The 20608-nt window shown below is 42.7% G+C and overlaps 1 protein-coding gene across 1 annotated transcript in view; it reads left to right on the top strand.

The window, feature by feature from the left end:
* The first annotated feature begins 345 nt into the window (after window positions 1-345).
* The window catches only part of LOC119164138 (uncharacterized), a 37670-nt gene continuing 17407 nt past the window's right edge, over window positions 346-20608 (top strand). Inside the window, exons 1-4 of the mRNA XM_075871049.1 lie at window positions 346-506; window positions 2197-2406; window positions 5558-5728; window positions 10654-10818. Of these exons, the coding sequence (XP_075727164.1) occupies window positions 5666-5728; window positions 10654-10818 (228 nt within the window). The 5' untranslated portion in view covers window positions 346-506; window positions 2197-2406; window positions 5558-5665. The remainder of the gene's footprint in view (window positions 507-2196; window positions 2407-5557; window positions 5729-10653; window positions 10819-20608) is intronic.

Here is a 20608-nt window from a genome sequence, read left to right as displayed (position 1 = left end):
GATCCTGGTGGTAAAGACAATTTGCAGTCTCAAACAGTTGAGCGTTGAGGCACCGTGCCATTAAAAATAATAGAGATATAGGTCTTGGCCACTGAACGCATTAGAACGTCTGTAGATATGGAGACAGCCTGATAGGTTATAGGCTCGCATACCACTTATAACTCTTCATAGTCTTAAATGTTGAGGCGATTTTTACTGTTAACAACTTTGGCTGACAAAGAGATTAGGCCTGTAGTAATAGCAAATGCGAATAAAACCTGTTGATGCACTTTTATTGGGACGTTACCATATGAAAACGTTCTCAAATAACCATTCCGGATTTAGAAACAAACTCTTCCGTGTTAAACCTCGTAGCCCCTACCATTCACTGTCACAAATACGTGCACGAATATATGGGCATTGGTGGGACACTATAGCAGCGCAACGCAGTAGCAGTCATTTTCTTCATCTGTATAAGATGAGACTGTTCGTGTACAACCTTGTCACACTATTCGTAACATCTTCTGGTAAGCAAATCCGTCATTTGTGTTTTTTGGTAGGCATAGCGTTATGTATTGAGTTGTCGCAGTGTGACAAGTCATATATCTGCCGTCACACACACACACACACACACACACACACACACACATATATATATATATATATATATATATATATATATATATATATATATATATATATATATATATATATATATATATATATATATATATATATATATATGCTTTGAGGCGGCAGCCCTTGACAAACTGTTGTGAAGCACCTTTTTTTCTTGAGGTCTTAGCTTTTTGTCTTCCCATTAACACACATCTCCACACGGGACGTAATGACCAACGAAGACTCGTCGTCAGGACCCGGGAGGTGGCTGCGGCCAGAAGATTCCTCGAATGAGGGACCCCCCCCAACTAGGGTGACCTCCAGCTCGCGAGCTTAAGAACTGTTTTGGAAAATGAAATTCATTTCATGATACTCTTCTTATTAGGAAGTCTATGCGAAATAAGGCATCAAAGTCTGAAAACATCATTAAAATGCACACAGCCAACGCTGCAACAACATCTGTACAGGTTCTACTTGCGATGAAATTTGAAGCCCTGTTGAGCCTTTGGGGTTGAATATGCTTGAGTGCTAGTTGTTTTTTTTTTTTCATCGTCGTCTTCAGCATTCTTTGAAGTGGAAAGCAAGATGACAAAAGGTGAAAAGACGCCACTCGCCGCTAAAAAAAAAATTGAAGTCACCTTATATATGCTATTGTATCAGTTGCTACTGTTTTTTTTCGCGTTGTTTCTAGGATTGTTACCTTCTTATTTATAAAGTGGAATTTCCCTAACACTAACGCATCGCCCGCCGGAATGAAAAATCTTTGTCTTGAACGTAGGACACCATGGCTCAGTTGTTGATAGAGCTCTGAATACCTAAATGCTAAGCCAGAGCTACAGCTCTGCGACAATTCCGAATGATGACCTGAAGGGTATGGTCTTTATTGGCTACAGCGCTCTAAAATGCATTAATCCTTACTATCATCATCCTCAGAAAATCTTTCGTTACTCTGTAGTAATGCTGTTTTTTCCCTTCGCTCTTGCGGGAGATGCGAACTGGGAATCGGGCTCAATATATAATTGAGCCCACACACGTTTACATAAAACATGCAGATTGCGATGTTCCATGTACACACGTGTCAAATTTCCAAAATTAGCGAAATATTAAAACAAGTGGAACACAATTTTGCCTGGTAAACTAGAACAAAGCACTGTCATTATTTCAGGAATCTTAGACGACTTTACGCTTTATTGTGTTCTGAGGAACCTCTGAACTAAAGTGTTACTAGTTCGTATATATATATATATAAATATATATATATATATATATATATATATATATATATATATATATATATATATATATATATATATATATATATATATATATATATATATATATATATATATATATATATATATGAAGAAAAGTGGGTGAAAAGATAAATTTGCCGTGGGCAGGATCCGAACCTGCGACCTTCGAATGACACGTTTGATGCTGTACCAGTGAGCTGCCACGACAGATATCCCCCCAGCACTTTATTGGGTTTATATGTGAATTAAACGTGGGAGTGTTTAGAGCTCAAACTCAAATAAACTCAATTAAATTCAAATAGACAACCCAACTTTCCAACATTGTAAAAGAATATTTCACTTTCAGTGGATTTCGCCGTCGCCACTGCTGCTGCTGTTTCTTCGTCTGAAGAGTGCCGGACCTATACAAATTTTTTTAACATCAACCCTAATGCGCGATGGTACTGTTACAACGCAAGGACACACATTTGTGAACCAGTGGAAGGGAAATCGGTGAACGCTGGCAAACGGAACTGTTTTCCGACAGTGGAACTCTGCTACTGGCACTGTCGTGCACGTTTGTACTACCATCCTTTATTTGCTATAAAAATTTCATCTTTCTTTTCTGCTCTTTTGACTTGTCTATTCGTGGAGCAGGTGTCGCTGTGCGAATCAACTGTATCAGTTTCCCTCAGACTGGGATGTATGTTTACTTCTTCACAAATTATGTTTTATTGCGTTGAATAAAATAGTGTTGGGGACAGCTTTATAGGATGATTTTTATTGTTTTCTTTGCTGTAAATAGAGCTGTGCTTGACCGCAGCTAACCATAAATGCTTGCGTTCAATTTACTGCCGCAGCGACCGTCTTCTATTCAAGTAGAATTCAACAAACATGCGGGTACAAAGAATATGTATGCCTCGGAGAACGTCATATTCACGCGTGTTCCATTGTCATATCGAGGTTTTGGCACCCAAATCACATACCATAACTTTTACTAGTTCTCGTGCGGAGAGAGAGAGGGAGAAAGATATTTTATTAGAAGGCAGAGAGGTCGGCCTGAGCTAGTTCGCTCTAGCCTGCTACTCTGCACAGGGGATAAGGGTAGGAGGAAGGAAAGAGAGATGAAAAGTGATGATGGGGACAAGAGGTGGTGCGTATGTACAGTAGCCACTTGGCATAATACCCTACAGTCTAGTATCTAGTCTTGTGCTTTTGATGAAGTCTAAAACAGCCTTTGTAGCAATTTTTGGCACTGTTTGGTCATTCATTGCTGACAATATGTGGCTTTCACTCAATGGCGTTCGTTTGATGCTAGCCAACGTTGCAGTTAGCATTTTTAATGCACAGTCACAAAATGTGTGAGCTAAAGTTTCGCGCACTTCGCAGCGCTCACAATTCGGGCTGTCTGCGCGGCCGATTAGGTGGGTGCAGTGGCGGGTGAAGGCGATGCCCAGGCGAATCCGCTGCAGTATATTAGCATGTCTTCGGCTGATTTTAGCTGGAAGACAAAAAGTCATATCGAGGCCTGTTTCCCGCAGATCTCTGTTCAAATGACCTCATAGCGACCAGTGAGTGGCAGCGCATTCGCGCATGAGCGATCTCAACAATGCATTGACGTCACTTTTCGAATACGGTACTTTGACGTACATAGGAGCGTTGTATACTGCCGCTCTTGCTTCGCTATCGGCTGTTTCGATGCCAACCAGGCCGCAGTATACCGAAATCCATTGGAGTGCAATCAAGTGACCGCTCCTGTGTGTTAGGTCAAATGCTTGGACGATTCCTAACGCTAACGCGTAAAATTGGCCTCTTCTTGAGCAAGAATGGATAGTTTGAAGCGCTGATTTTGCATCGGACAGAATCGTCCATTTACGTGGTGCTTGGTCACTCACAGATTTTATGGCTTCCTGTATAGCCACAAGTTCTGCAGCTGCCGAAGATGACCTGCGATCTAATTTGTACTGTCAGGAAATACCGAGTTGAGGGATCACGAAGGCTGCATCTGAGGCGGACGAAGTTACGGATCCATCGGTGTGTATGTGCACACAGTCGCTGTATCGGTCAAAATATTCATTGTGAGTGATGGCAGTGCACGCGAGTTTGCACGTGAAGGTCTGCAGCGTCACCTGAGGCGGACAAAGATTTATTCGGTAAGATATGTGCCAAGTGGCTTATATAAACTGAAGCACATTGTGTGGATAGCTCTTGAGCTTGGTGACAATTACCCACTACGAATCAGAAAAGCAACGCACTAAGCTACATCTGGTCATGATCAGTAGACCGTTAGTTTAACGTTACAATTATAGCGGGGGTTAAGAGAACAGTGTTACCGTGCCGAGAAAAGTTCGTTGGGCAGCCCGTTATAATTTCGCGGTGTAGCGTTTGCATGCACAAGTTCGGGTGGTGGCGCCACCTAGCATACGGTGAATGTATTAAAAGAAATTGAAGAAAAAAAAACGCAACGGAGAATTCTGGCTTGTTCCCCGCGCGCAGCAATGTTGATGGAAAGCTATCTCAAAACACTAGGCTGAGTTATCTCTAATACTCGGTCGTCGAAGCTACCAGAAGACAAGCGAAGTCACTTTACTCTGTTCTTTGCCATATCCTCACCAAAGCTGAATTTACTTCAAAGTAAGCGTCCAAAACTACCGCCATGTTCTAGAGTATCCTACGTAAACCACGCAAGCACGGTAGCGCCAAAACTGAAGTATAGTGTGCGTACGGTAAACGCAATGGGTCGTTTATAGCGTGTTGCCCATACGTATTCGTATCCCGCGGAATCACTAGGCCCTCTGTCCCACTAAGCTAGGTAAGTTATAACTGTCTGTTGTAATTTATTTTTCCTTTAATTGGCTCAGTGAAGGCAAAATCTTCTCGCATTAGTACATTACAGTTTCGCATTACCGTAAGGGCTGCTCTTGCATACAGAAGGCTGTTTATATAGTGCATATACTGCAGTTTTTCTTTCTTTTTAATTACTTTTTATGTACTTTTTCTAATTACAGTTCATTGTTCTTTTTTCACGATGATATTCAGTGTTTCAAACGTTTTATTACTTTATGTTTGTCTATGTATGTATACTATTACCTCCCCCCCCCCCCCTTTGAAATGCCTTGGGCCTTGGTGCACATGAATGAATGAATAAATAAATGAATAAATAAATAAATAAATAAATAAATAAATAAATAAATAAATAAATAAATAAATAAATAAATAAATAAATAAATAAATAAATAAATAAATAAATAAATAAATAAATAAATAAATAAATAAATAAATGTTCGTTTGCTAGAGGCATGCATTAGGCTGTACACCGTGTTGGTGCTCGGTGGCTGAACCGAAGGTTGCAGCTTCGATCTTGGCCACGGTTGCCGCGTTTCGATAAAGGCAGAATGCTGGAGTGCTGATCGCTTAGATTTCAGTCTCTGTTGAAAAGCCCCAAGGGGTCAAAATTATTGGAGCTACGGAGGTACGACGTCCCTCTTAGTCATATTGTGGTTTAGTGACGTAAAGCCTGAAGTATTACGATAGAAAAGGAATAGGCATACAAGCGCTGTAATAACAAAAAAATCAGTGATATAGGTTATGTTGGGCAAGGGGTGACTAAGCGGCGTGCTTTTCCCAGAATGAGCCCTTTTAAAATAAGTAAACTCTTCCTTATACCTTGCTGCGTAATGACCTGTTATGACTCTTCTAACGCAGTTTTTTTTTTGTTTGTTTCGCAGATTCAGATTGCTTACTTCCACGTGAAAGCGGTAAGAGCTGCGGAAACAAGAAAGAGTTAGCCTATTATTTCGACAGTGCCAATCAGACATGTACTTTGTTCCTCTATAATGGATGTGGTGGCAATTTCAATAGGTTTGCGTCTCTGCATGAGTGCCATGTTATTTGTCGAGGTATGTACGATGGTTCTTAATCCGCAGAAGTGTTCAGTGCGATGAAGTTTTGAAAAGTGACAGAATCGAAAGTTGGGCTTTGAAAGTCTCACTTTGAAAAGCGGTTGTGTAGGCGTAGACACCTGCATTTACGTATCACGATTGCGGGAGCGTCTAGATCTCCGTTAGTCAGTGGCATGTAATGAATAATAATGGCGTCATTTACATGAATACTCGCGCCCGTGCAACGAAGAACTGAATGACAAAACGATCATTGCTGTTATCTGTATCACATAACGGACCCAGTCACACGTGCTGCCATATCTCATTCGAATCTCTCTTATCTGGAGGTGAGTGGCCGTAGCTTACAGGATATGCGGGCCATTCATTTACCGTTCGTGAAAGAAGAGCAGCATAAAAGCCCGTAACAGCCCATAACGAGGGTCTCGTTTTGGCACACTTCATACCTTAAGGTGGTATATGAGAGTTCACTGGTGAGCTGCCAGCTCGAAAAAAGATGACTCGTTCTACGGCACCAGCAACCAAGAAAAAAAAAATGTTCCACACTCACCAACATGACTGCGAGTGACGCTGGATAACACTCTGAGGTTTAAACGAACCGTTATGCGAGATAATAGGGACGGCAGGACGACCATTGACGTAGCTCAGTGGTAGAGCAGCGGGGCGTTATTCGAAGGTGAGGTGTTCGGTACTTCCTGGCGCAAAGTTGTTTTCATCCTCTATTATTTCCTTACACACGTACCATAATTGCTACCAGTAACGTCTTCTACACTTTTCTTGGGTTGAATGTCTGCTCTGTTAGTTCTCAATAAGGTCGCATTTAATTATTAGTTCATGACTATGCACAATTACGCACCATGTGGTGGTAGTGGTGAAAAGCATTTATTCAAGAAAGAGAGGTCTAGGACCTCTTTAGAGGTCCCTACAGACTAGGGGGAGTCTCTTTTCTCGCCCTCTTTTGGTTGAAGCCACGGTCCTGGCTCTCTGGACCAAGCAAGAACTGCTGGCCTTGGACCATGTGGCGTCAGAGACATTTTCCGTTTAATCAATTTGAATAGGTTTGCCTTCATATGCTCTTGAACATTTGTCGTCATAATACTAGAGGAGTCTTACTTATGACATGCATGGGAAGTGGAAAGTAGGCCATTTTGTGTAACTTTATCCTCCCAACCTCCGCTCATCACCAGCAAGCAACCTTTGAGGAGAGCCTACCGCAGTGGTCTTGTGGTTATTGTGTTCAACTGCTGAACCCAGGGGCGTAGGTTCGAATCCAGGCATCTAGTGGTTAAGATACTAGGCTGCTGACCCGCAGGTCACGGGATCAAATCCCGGTTGTTGCGGCTGCATTTCCGATGGAGGCGGAAATGTTGTAGGCCCGTGTGCTCACATTTGGGTGCACGTTAAAGAACACCAGGTGGTTTAAATTTCCAAAGCCCTCCCCTACGGCGTCTCCCATGATCATATGTGGTTGTTTTGGGACATTAAACTCCACAAATAAATCAAGGCCGCAGCGGATACACCTCGTTGGAGGCAAAGTTATACAGTCCCACACACTTCGGTTTCGGCGCGCGTTACTGAACACCATTTAGTCAAAATGTCCGGAGCCCTCCGCAGCGCGTCCCTCATGATCATATTCTTTTGTTGGGATTCAAAACTCCGACATTTCACGCAGTTTTCTCGGCATACCATTTTATCGAACAGGGAAGGACTAACCATGCAGACACGTCTCACTACGCTGGTGTTTTCAATGCTTTCGTGTGCTTTTGTCGTTGTATCTACTGGACGCCGTTTGCATTAGAGCGAATGAAGGAGCCAAACCCAGCTGTCAGCGCGCACAAACACAAGTGAACATAGGTAAAGGGGGTCGGATCTATCCACCGGTCTCCGAAAATTTCTTACGCCTTTGGCCGAGCAATAGGTGCACCGTCAATTGGCGTTGACGGCTTACATCAGCGAGTAATTTATGGTCAAACGACGTAAGAGCACCTACAGGGACGTTGTGACGTCACTGGTAACCACTTTCTCGGCAACTATGCCGGACTTATACGCGATACAGTGCTGGTCGTCTTATTCATTTATCAATAGAGATTCGGAAATGAAACTACATTACGTTACGCGCACTGCCACGTACAAAATCACTCAAATGCAATCGTCGTTACACAGGTTTATACAGGTCGTTACAGATTGAAATTCTACTAAACATTTTACTACGTGGCATTATGATACTACGTCTATTGAAGTTAAGGTAACGTTCTTATGCTAACGAAGCTATTGTTATAGAATGACTGATTAACCCATTCAGCACACTTGAAAACGTGAATAAATCAGTAATTACCTTTCTGCCACTGTTTCTGCTTTGACAAACAATGCGTTGAATCCCAGCCGCTGTGGCCACATTTTGATGGAGGCGATAATGGTAGAGGCTGGTTTCCTGTGAGATATCAGCACACGTTAAAAACACTACATGGTCGAAATTTCCAGAGCTCTCCACTACGGCGTCTCTCATAATCGTAAGGTGGTTTCGGGACGTTAAATGCCAGATATATTATTATTATATTTTGATAAACAAAACTAGGCCTTCCGGTATGTCTTGAGCAGACTTGAAGATCAACCTCTTACTGAGGAAAAGCTCTGGGAGCTAGCCACCCAACTCATCAGCGCAGACAGCCGCACAAGCCCAAACCGTATGCTTCAGAACAACTTAAGGCGTAAGAGTTGGCGTGTTGTCTCGTGATACTTTATGGCAGTGCGTATCAAAAAAGATGAAACAGATTATACAAAAAGAGAAAAAGGCATGCAATTCATACTTCTGTCTGGGTGCACACTGCCATAAGCCATCGAAGAAAACTCCCTTGAAGGGACACTAAAGAGAAACAATGACTTGGTATAGATCGACAAACTGCACTCTGAGAACTTCAATTCCATATGTTTCACTATCGTATGTTCATTATTAGTGGAGAAAATTATAGTTAAAGATTCATTTTCAATTTTGCGTTAAGATCTCCGTGCATAACATCAATAATTGCAAAATATGTTTTTCTTATCTTCGCCACATTGGCTCAATAAAATTTTCTGAAGTTTCATATTCTACGTCTGTGGCACACACTAGATGACAAAGTACTCTATTTTTACCAATAAGAAGCTACGTAGGACCGAGTGGACGCCTTCGAAATCTGTGACATCATGGTGTTTGGTGCGGGGATTTCAAAGTGGTGTGGCCACCCACATTTTCTTTTAGCGCGTCTTCTCGCTATCCTAGCGTCACGAGTTTTTCTTTTTTTTTTCAGGATTCTGAAATTTTATTGTAATTATACGCGAAAAACTATTCTTGCTCTTTGGTGCCCCTTTAAGTTAACTATAAATAACCTTTACTTATGATTTCACTCACTCTCTCCTTCACTCGCTAATTCCCCATCCAACATGCAGAGTAGATAACTGGACAACTTAAGTTTACTGCGTTTTTATCATCCTACGCCGGCTGCCCCCTCTCAGTCGCTTAGTAAACGGGAGGCAGCACCAGCAACCCTGCGGTTCGTCTCAACCCAATGTGCCCTTTGGAGCTGGTGAAACTGGAAGATAGACATTTCTGACAGAAAGCAACGATTGTGTTCATTGTATAGTTCAGAAATCACTGTCAGCTCTCGAACCTATGAATAACTTCTCGGAAATGAGAACTGTTTGATCCTGCTCGAGAAGTGCTAGTTGCTCTATCAGGGAAATGATAATTAATGAAAATACACAACTGTAAAAAAACCAAAAAGAGAGCTCACTAATTTTTCACGGATTGTCTGCAAAATACATTTTTATAGTGTCCGGACAGGCGTATCCGTAGCCTCATTACGAAGAGCCAATTCTTATTGCGATAGCGATGTATGAACACTCTCGGCTGGATTTTACCATTGGCGTCGGTGTCACCATCACTCACCGTATATGTAAACTCATCTTTATATAAATATACGCAAGAAATAAACATAATCTAAAAGAAGACTCCGGCACGTGGAATTGAACACGGGACCTCTTAGTTGTGAGGGCATTGCGTTAACCACTGAGCCACAAAAAAGCACCTCCTTGAACTTTCAAACGGCAAGCTATTTATATCTACCACTTACCACTGGTGACGGGCATTTGGGGGGAACTATCGTGTTTTCAGCATTACCAGCAAGATGGCGCAATGAGCGCTCGTCACCACATTTCACACGCATACGTTGACCCCTGGAGAAAGGGGCGGGGTGGACGCTCACGCGTGCGCTTATCTCGCGGTGGGGAGAATCGTCTTGGCTGGCCTTGGGCTTCCACCGCAACGATCCTGTTGTAGTTACTGGGCGCACAAAGGTCACTGCAATCGTTGCAGTCTCCGTTTGCGAAAAGGGCGTGCTTTGCAGACACAGCGAAGTAACAACTGAGACGCTTATTGACGTTAACCTGTACATATTAGTACGTGTCGCATGTTATTTGTGCGCGAGAAACGTGGGGAACGTTTCGACCTGCTTTTGATCCCGCACGTGACCTTTTAATTTGTTGCTATCGCATTCATCGCTTCGCCTTTCCGGCAAAGTTGGGACTTTTTCAAACACGTTTTCAAGGTTGAATAATATAACACCGATTATTATTGCACTAATTTGGACAAAGCGAAGAATGAAGACCTCTGGGTGTGCTCTACGTTCGTTTTAAGCTTTTGCTTAATATTTTACCTGTTCTATACATCAGACCAGTCTGTAAGACACGCGTGTGCTTTCGGGTGCATATTAAAGAACTCCAGGTATTTGAAATGTCTGAAGCCTTCCACCATGGCGTCTTTCATAATCATATACTGGTTTCGGGACGTTAAACCCCACACATCAATCAATCTGTAAGACACATAGGCCTGCGGCACGCTAAGGAATCTCTACTTATCACATGTTCCACGTCTTTTTTACTATTTCCAGGTAATCCATGCGTTACTCCTCTTGAGTTCAACCCAGAGTACTGCGATGAAAAAATGCCATTTCATTACTACAGTCAATTCTCTGGTAAATGCGCAACCAATCAGCACTGCAACCGTCTTGGCACTAACTACAAAACGAAGACTGACTGTGAAGAGGCATGCATACGTAAGAGCTTGTGTGTTATATAATGATTTATATTACTTCATCAAATGAAATGCTGGTTAGATGTTAGTAGGTAACTTTCTATTTCTGAAAATGATATCAAATAAAATAAATATTGTCGCAGGTAAAGCAAACGAAGGTTTAAAATGGTATTCTTTAGTTACTAATTTTTAGGTATTGAGCAAACAGTATTACTCACCTTGCTGGACATTCAGAATGACCCGAGCCAAGAACGTCAGCTTATTGGAAAAACTGAGTGGCAAAAGTAGATAGAGATCAGAAATAGTCCACTCTGGTTGAATATTAAACATCACGACTGCTTTTCGCAGTCTGTGCGCAATTCCGGTAGTTAAAAGGATGCTCTAAATCAGGAGCTGATCCACAGAATCAAAACATTGTCCCCTAGCCGTGACGTTGGTGAAGGCAGCTGTCGGCATGTCGAAGATGAAACTGTTTATTTGGCCAAAATGATGGCCGTTAAACGGAAGGTCATAATACAGCATGCAATACACACTCGCTCGAACATAGCGTGGGCCGTCGATCAATCGATCCACTGCCCCGCGCGTTGGAGTTAATATATGTGGCGCGGAACATTCTAGCATTATCACTGGAGGCCGCATTTGTTCTAGGATCAACTCGGATGCTCGCGTTTGCGTGCTCAAGCCCAAAATCGGATGCCAGAATAATCTCGTATGCTCTCGGACTATTTTGGTGCGATTTGCGCGAGGCAGTATTGACACGTGAAAGGATCATGTGTGGCAATATCTCACGTTTGTTCCATTCATACATTTTAAACGGATATTTTGTGGTGAATATATATTGTGAGGAGACGTCAGGTACGACGAAACTACCGTTCTATTTTCCAACGCAGGCGTGCAAGCTACAAGCAGCGCATACCGCGTGTCAAATGATGATGATGATGATGATGATGATGATGATTGTTGAGTATACAGATGATGATGAAGCGAATAGTCAGTGCTCACACTATTTTTCCCCTTTTTTGCATTAGAGGCCCCGCCGCGGTGGTCTAGTGGCTAAGGTACTTGGCTGCTGACCCGTAGGTCGCGGTTTCGAATCCCGGCTGCGGCGGCTGCATTTCCGATGGAGGCGGAAATGTTGAAGGCCCGTGTGCTCAGATTTGGGTGCACCTTAAAGAACCCCGGGTGGCCGAAATTTCCGGAGCCCTCCACTACGGCGTCTCTCATAATCATATGGTGGTTTGGGGGCGTTAAACCCCACATATCAATCAAATCGCATTAGAGGGCCGCTAGTTAAAGAGGGTGGGACGCCGAATGTATCATTTCAGTCGAGATACATGAGCGAACTGGGTCCTGCGGTGACAACGATCAGGAGCCACGTTGACAAGAGTGACGCGATAGTTTACATCAGATGTTTGTTCCAGCACGGTGTATGGACCGAGATACATGTGACGGAATTTTTCACAGAGCCCAGGTGCACGAACAGGTGTCCCCAGAAGGACTTCATCGCCGGGGTGAAACGTAACGACCCATCGTTTTGCATCAATACCGACTTTTCTCTTGTCCTGAATTGTAGAGGTGTTGATAAATAAGTAAATAATTATCACCTCGATTATTTTTGTTATCTTTATTTATTATTTTTTATTATATTTTTATTTTATTTTTATTATTTTTATTTTATTATTTTATTTTTAATTATTTTTTACTATCTCGACACTCGCCGCCTTCCCGGCGTGTTATAGTGAAATGCTGAGGAATGTCATTATTGCCCCGCCGCGGTTGATTGATTGATTGATTGATTGATTGATTGATTGATTGATTGATTGATTGATTGATTGATTGATTGATTGATATGTGGGGTTTAACGACCCAAAACCACCATATGGTTATGAGAGATGCCGGAGCGGAGGGCTTCGGAAATTTCTACCACCTCGGGTTCTTTAACGGGCATCCCAAACCTGAGCATAAGGGCCTACAGCATGTTTGCCTCCATCTAAAATGCAGCCGCCGCAGCCGGCATTCGATCCCGCGACCTGAGGGTCAGCAGCCGAGTGCCTTAGCCACTAGAACACCGTGGCGGGGCGGCAGCAATATTTAGACGCCATCACAATGTACATCCTGCAGTGTTCCTTATCAGCGTGCGGGTCATGAACCCTCTGAACTTGTTCCGTGACGTCGGCGAGGAGCTGGGCCTTTACCGCCGTCGTTGTATGGTTGAGTCAATGTTGCGCAGATGTAAAAGTGGCAGGCTTCGTTGTGGCAGCAAGCTCCTATGAATATACAAATTCTTTGTGACGAATGAGAAGCCATATGCAAAACAGACTCCCCAATCACACTTTCAATAGTGATAAGGCATGAGAACATTGGGCAAGTTGGAATATATTCATGATGATCAGCGCAAACGAGACGCAGGACAAGGATGTATAAAAGCGCTGTCATACAACTGAAAGTGTAAAGAAAAAACACGCAACATTTGAACATAAGGGAAGGAAAAGAAAAAGAAACCTAAACAAAACTCTTCGTGTGATGCAAAAAAAAAGTGAGATATAACGTACAAATGCATATACTTTTAATATTGTGTTTTTCTTGAAAACCTCATAATTCTCCATTTTTTAGAAAGGTTGATTGATTGATTTGTGGGGTTTAACGTCCCAAAACCACCATATGACTATGAGAGACGCGTTTTTTAGAAAGGTGGATTCTTGATTGAGAGTTATTTGGTCTGGGAGTGATGCTGGATCCGACTTGCTGGGGAAGAAAAGTCATCTAGGCTAAACCCCGTATTCAGAAACGTTCCTTGACTGGAACTTTACTCGACACGGCGTTCAGTGCAGCAGAAACGCGTTACGAACGCGCTATCTCTATAGGCGGTGCCAACGCGGCACAAGTGCATTTCAAGCACACTGCATTGAAGGCGGTGGCAAGTCCAGTTCAAGTCAAGGAGTCTTTCTGAATATGGGGGAAAGCATTGGATTCTGCGCTACTCCTATAGATCTGTCATCCTGCTCAAGATATCCGAGCGTCAGCTACTGTTATAGGGCTTGACTGTTTTTTATGCATTGGCGTCAAAAGTTTCTAGAATGGTGTTTTATACGATAGCTCATATGGCTCATTTATGCATTATCATTGCATTCACCGTACTTGCATTGCTGTCTGCGTCAACCTCGTAAAGAACGTTGTTTTTTATTTCTCCTTTTTCAAATATTTTAATGATACATATTGTTAACCCTGAAATGCTGGGCAGTCCTATTCATAATTTCTAAATAATGTGTTGCTAGCAATGCTCGGTAAAGCGGAGGTCCACAACAAAAACGCTGCATGGAGGCAATGAAGAGAGTGAAATGGCTCTACGACCAATATTCATTAGAGGCTCCGTTTCAGTTTTTTGACGTATAACGTCCTTCTGTATCTCAGAATATATCGACCTACCACGTATTTATAGTAGATGAGCTTAGAATGATACTTCAAAAAGTTTGACAGCCGTACTTACACTCATTGTAAACTATGATTTAAAAGGCGACTATTGAACCTAACTCAGTATGTTAGTGCCGGAAGAAATTTATTCTTCAGTTTACTCAGTCTTAGTCATTGATATTCTGATGAATGAAATAATAGGGGGGCAGTGTCGTAGAACCAATGATGAGGATGGACTCTGTCCATATGAAAACGTTTACCTATGAAATTGTTAAAAGTAAATGTGCGTTCTACATTTATAGAAGAGCTGTATGGACATTCGTGCTCTGCGAAGTTTTAGGCTGAAGCTCCTTATGGGTGACGCTTTTCCGTTGCCGTTGGTGTCAGCGTTGACGTTGTGCACGATAGCCGATGATGATGCTGATGACAATGACGAAGAATCAAGCACATTCCAAACTACACATTCTCTTTCTGCCATCACGACACCACACGTACGAGATACCCACTACACACTATGACGATGGCGATGAGGCTAATGACGATGACGATGATGATAACGAACAGCGATTAGCTTTTGCAGTAGATGACGTATTTATGTGCTCTGCGATGCATCTCGTATGACTGGAAACAACCAACAACCATTGGGGGAACGTGGCCAGGTCTCGTCTTTGTCAACGTCAGGCGAGATCCGATACGACGAAGCTGTAATAATGAAGGCAAAACGAAATTCACAACTTGACACGACATACAATTTTTTTGTCCGATAAACATTTCAACTGTCCGAACAAATGAACTGCTTTGCCCACTCGTCATCATTCGCTCCGTGGATGTTGCATGTTTTGCTGTCTTCATCAGTCTTGTTAAGGAAGTCTTGTCTTGTCTTGTCTCCTAGGAGATCTTGGCTCATACCCACATGGGGGATTCATTCACATGGCTTCATCTTTTTTGTCTGTCTTTCTTTTTGTTGAAACCGCTTATTAAACCACAGGATAATTGTAGGCTCATTCATAATCTCTCAAGAGTGTTCACCAGCTGCAAGTGTTCACTCCCACAGCTAAAATACCGTCTGCAGACAACGGAGAGATATCAGTTTCTAAAAAAAAACAGTGGTGGCTTAAAAACTTTATTTCATTACCTTATTATGATTTCCTGCTGGGGTTCCAAACACTTGGCTCAAGAATAGTTTTTTTTTTTTTTTCAGGTTAATAGGATGACACTTAAAGGTATATTAGCATTGTCGACTTTCGTTGAGTCGATTTGAAAGGTTGAATATTGACCCGAAGCCTATTTTTCATAGTGGCCAGTGCCATATTCAATTCACTGAATCGGTCTTTTCTGCTCTGATGTTCTGATGAATTTATCAATGCTACGATAGCAGCGTCGTAGAGCCGATCGACGCACTTCACCTCCGTCGAAATGTGGTTGCCCCGGTCAGTATTCGATCCTGTGACCTTCGGAACAATAGTCATGCACCGTAACCCCTAGACCACTGTAGAGGGCGACAGTATACAGAAGTGACCAAAAAAATTTAAAACCGGGAAGTAGAATGCAGTACACTAGTACTACATGCGACAAGCGGGCGACGTCGAAGAGCCGTACTTATCGGAATACGATTCGATTATCATCTTGTCCTTTTTGTGTGCTCTAGAATGTCGTCCTTCGAGACATGATTGGAACACCCCATAAAAAAAAAGTGATGACTTTTTTTTCTTTACTAATGCTTCTTCACAAGAGAAGAATCGTCGATATTTGTACACTTTCACTCCGTGCTATCAAAATGTGTGAATTTATGTGTCATAAGTGTAAATCTGTACCAAGTTTCCACAAAGAATAAGAAGCGTTGTTCTGATGGTTGCAAGGTGTACATTAGCGTAGTTTGTTGGTGTCCGCGGAATAACACAGGTGGGTTATATGCCCCCGGAATTAGGCAAGACTGCGAGCACCGCTAGTGAACGCATTGAACGAAAACTCTGCTCGGTGAAGTAGAGCATTCGAAACACCTGAAAGAGTGATAGGAAAAAAAGTAAATAAAAAGAAAGACTTGGAAAAGAGAACAAAAGAGAGCAATACATGAAAAAGTGAACAACCATAAACACAGAAAGAAACAAAGAGGGACCTAAATAAAGAAAAGAAATAGAAATAAACATAGAAAAAGCAATGAATAAGTATAGAGGAAGAAATATAAAGCCACAGATACAATAAATAGAAAGAGCAAGATAAGAAAGCAACAAAAGAATCGCAGCATGTCTACGGAGTTAATGATGACATGAGGCGAAGCGTCTATCTGCTCGTCCGGACGCACGCATGGACAGAAGAAAGGAAGGAAGCATGGACAGACTGATGGACGCTTGGACGGATGCACGGATGGATAGAAGCATGGATGCACGGATGGATAGAAGCATGGATGCACGGATGGACAGAAGCATGGACGCACGAATGGACAGAAGCATGGACGCACGGATGGACGGAAGCATGGACGCACTGATGAACGGAAGCATAGACGGACAGACGTAGGGACGCATGGACAGACTCATGGATGGGTGGACGGAAGCATGGACAGACAGGAAGACAGATGCATGGACGGGTGGGCGGACAGACAGGAAGACAGATACATAGACGGGTGGGTGGAAAGACGGATGGACGGAAGCATGGACGGGCAGACTCACGGATGGGTGGACTGACGGACGAATAGACGCACTGATGAACGGAAGCATGGACGGACAGACGTAGGGACGCATGGACAGACTCACGGATGGGTGGACGGAAGCGTGGACAGACAGGAAGACAGATGCATGGACGGGTGGGCGGACAGACAGGAAGACAGATACATAGACGGGTGGGTGGAAAGACGGATGGATGGAAGCATGGACGGGCAGACTCACGGATGGGTGGACTGACGGACGAATAGACGCACGGATAGACGAAAGCATGGATGGACGGACGGATGGATGGAGGCATGGACGGATAGAAGGGCGTACGGACGGACAGAAGCATGGAAGAACAGACAGACGAACGCATGGACGGACGCAAGGGTGAACTCATGGACGGACGGAAGCATGGACGGATTGGCTAACGCACGGATGGATGGACACACGGATGGACGGACGCTTCATCCCATTCATCATCACTCACTCGGTGGATATGCTGCGAAAACCACTAACGCCATCTAGTTATATAATTTCCAAGGACATATACACATATTGCCATCTATTGAGCAACTCATAAACTAGAGGTGGATGCATACTACGACTACGACTGCAGAGGAGGGAAAGACCCACGGCCTTAGGAGCTTCGCCCTTAAGATAGAGAAGTAAGGCAATCTGGCCCTGGTCTTCCGTCAGGCTTGGCGAATTATGCAATGCTGCATTTTTTTTAAGTTTATTTTCTACGCAATAGCGCCCATTGGCTATGTTGTAATGAAAGTACGCTTTCGGTTTCTCGTTTGGGTATTTGCTGACATTCATTTTTTGCCAGATAGCTCTACACATTTTCCATTCATCCAAGAAAATAGCAGTGTCACAGCTCAACATTTACAATGAAAAAAAAAAAATGGGCAGATCTCGCGTATACCTGGGAATCGACAACATGCAAAGCATGTGGATAGAAGGTGACCGCGTTGCAATTTTTTTGTCGAGTGACACGTCATGAAATCACGCTAAAATATATATATACAAATGTTGCACGCACAGACATATGTTGAAGAGTTTCGGATGTTTATATAGCCAGTTGTATATACTGGAATATGCGCATTAGCAACACAAGCTCATATGATATGAAGCGGATATGAAGCGCTGATGCTCGCGAAGATGCTGGCCCTGGACACTGCTACATAAACCAACTTCAGCGCATGTCACCTAACCACAATTAACGTTAACCCGACATGACGGCTGTATCAAATGAGTATATATGTAATGCTTATGAAGTTGGGTAGGTAGCACTGCAACCACTATTGACGTTTCACAAACATTAGCGTCTATTCCGAGACCTGGCATAACTCAGTGGTAGAATGCTTGACTGTCACGCAGAGAGCTTGGGTTCGATTCCTGCTGGGACCCCCAAAATTTATTATTTGCATTCGCCGGGCGATGTACGCGGCCTATGTCAGGTTTGTCTTAACACTGTCACTTATTCTACGCAGGACATTTGCAAAAGAAATTGCCCCTGTGTGTGAGGATGTTATTATCAGGCGTCAGAATATGTTATCATAATGGCCTTGTGGTTGAAAGCGTGTACACTACAAAAGGCACACACGCTACACCGTGCCCATTACGTTAAGGCCACGTAGTTGGCGCAGCGCAATTTCAAGAAGGTTTTCGTGCACTAACTGTTTGAAGTATGCACTATAGGAACAGGGTGTCGCTATCATGCTCAACTCCTAATGGCAAAGATTTAGGGTCCCCTAATATTTTATGATTACTGTTCAAATTATAAATGAGGAGAACCAATTTTGTGGAACTAGACAAAACTTAGACCTTCACGAAACAAAAAAAAATTGTCCTTCACAAAAGCTCGTATTACTACGTCCAGGAAACCCAACGATTAGAAACCGTGGATTCGTCTTGAACTCATTAAACCATCAATGAAATAAAAACAAGTTATTTAGGAAATTTCTGCGCTCGCGCGAATCGTTGGATCTTGCAACTTTCAATAAATACAGAAAAAAAAATTAAACAAACGTCGAAGAAAAGCTAAGGATTCCTATTATCATCAACTGTTTTACACGATGCCTAAACGATACCATGACATGACTTGAAAATTTATAAACGACGTGCTCAATCCAAAAACTCTCTATTCTTCAGAGTTAGAAATGACTTTAAACACAAACAAGATCTCTGGCACTCCCTTGAGCGAATACCTCAACCAGTATTTCAGAAACGTGACGGCAGTTACACTGGTCCCCACAGACGTGGGGATTAAAGTGCCTGCAAATTATATTTTTTTTTTTTGAGTCAACGGATAACTCTGAAGTTTGCCGAACGTTTCTCGGACTGAAAAATAGTAAAGAAAGTGATATCGGTGGGCTCTAAGTTAGTCCTGTAAAATATTTGATTGATATTACAGAACCCGAATTAACATACATATTTAATTTGGTCTTGGAATGTGGTTCTTGCTCTTGTGCAACGAAAATAGTGAAAGTGTCAGTCATCTTTAAAGGTGGTGATAAAAACGACTTGGGCAATTACAGACCGATCTCAATACTGACAATATTTTCCAAGGGTCTGGGAAAAATTATTTTCTCTCGTCTTCCTATCTTCCTTACAAAACGCAATGCTCTAAATGACTGTCAACATTGTTTCCGCGAAAGACGCTCCACTGAAATTGCACTGCTTGTCCAGAAGGAAATATTTATCAATAACCTATAAAAAAAGAAAACCTACATCTCGTAGTCTTTATTGACAATTATAGTAAGGCACTTCACCGTCTACAACACAACAATCTTTCAACAAAGTTGATGGCCTATGGTGTACGTGGAATGGCTCACTCTCTGAAGAGTTCGTATCTGCTTGATCGTAGTCAGTGCATTGTCATAGGAAATCGTATTTCCTCCGATCGGTCAATAAAGTCAGGTGTCCCACAGGGCAGCCTCTTAGTCCCTCTTCTGTTCGACGTCTACATTATAGACATGACAGACATGCAGAACGAGCCGACAATCGTTCTGTACGCGGATGATACCAGCCGCTGTGTCTCTGGTCCAGGGGCTTGCAAGGTCATTCGTAAGGTGAACGCGCTTCTTTCCACGCCATCAGAATGGCCCTCCTTCAACGACCTTAAAATTAATAACAAAAAATTAAAAGCTAATCCTGTTTAGGACCAAGAGCAGATAGGTATTCCTTTATGCGACGAACTACTACTTGATAATGTATTAGTCTATATTGTTAGTGAACGTAGCGTACTTTGTGTTGTTTTCAATAGTGTGCTGAACCCCATGTTGACATATGGTTGAAATGATTGGTATCAGCAACGGGTGCCTTGTCACGACGTCGCCATTGTTTCCGGCAAAAGGTGAAAAAAAATTTATCGTGCACTTCATGCATCCCACATTAACTACTGCACGCTTGCGTGGGGCACCGCTACAAACGCTAACATACACAAACTTCTTGTTCTTCAGAAACGTGCACTTGGAATCATAGCCGTCATTCCACTTCCCCACACAACTTTACCTCTTCTGGCTTAGTTTAACACAATCAGAGTTACTGAGGTGTATCAGTTTCGTTTGCTCTATTCATACTTCTTTGTCACAGTCACTGTGAGGACTACAACGGCAGTTCAGGGACCAACGCACCCGTAGTCAGGACAAATGGCATGTCCCGAAAACGCGTGCTAATCACCTAATGCAATCAATCGTTTACAATGCCCCTTCACTGCTCAATAAGTATGAAAACGAAAATATTGATGTTCAT

The sequence above is a fragment of the Rhipicephalus microplus genome, chromosome 8 (genome assembly GCF_043290135.1).
Source record: "Rhipicephalus microplus isolate Deutch F79 chromosome 8, USDA_Rmic, whole genome shotgun sequence".
NCBI classification, from domain to species: domain Eukaryota; kingdom Metazoa; phylum Arthropoda; class Arachnida; order Ixodida; family Ixodidae; genus Rhipicephalus; species Rhipicephalus microplus.
This window is presented reverse-complemented; position numbering and strand designations above follow the sequence as displayed.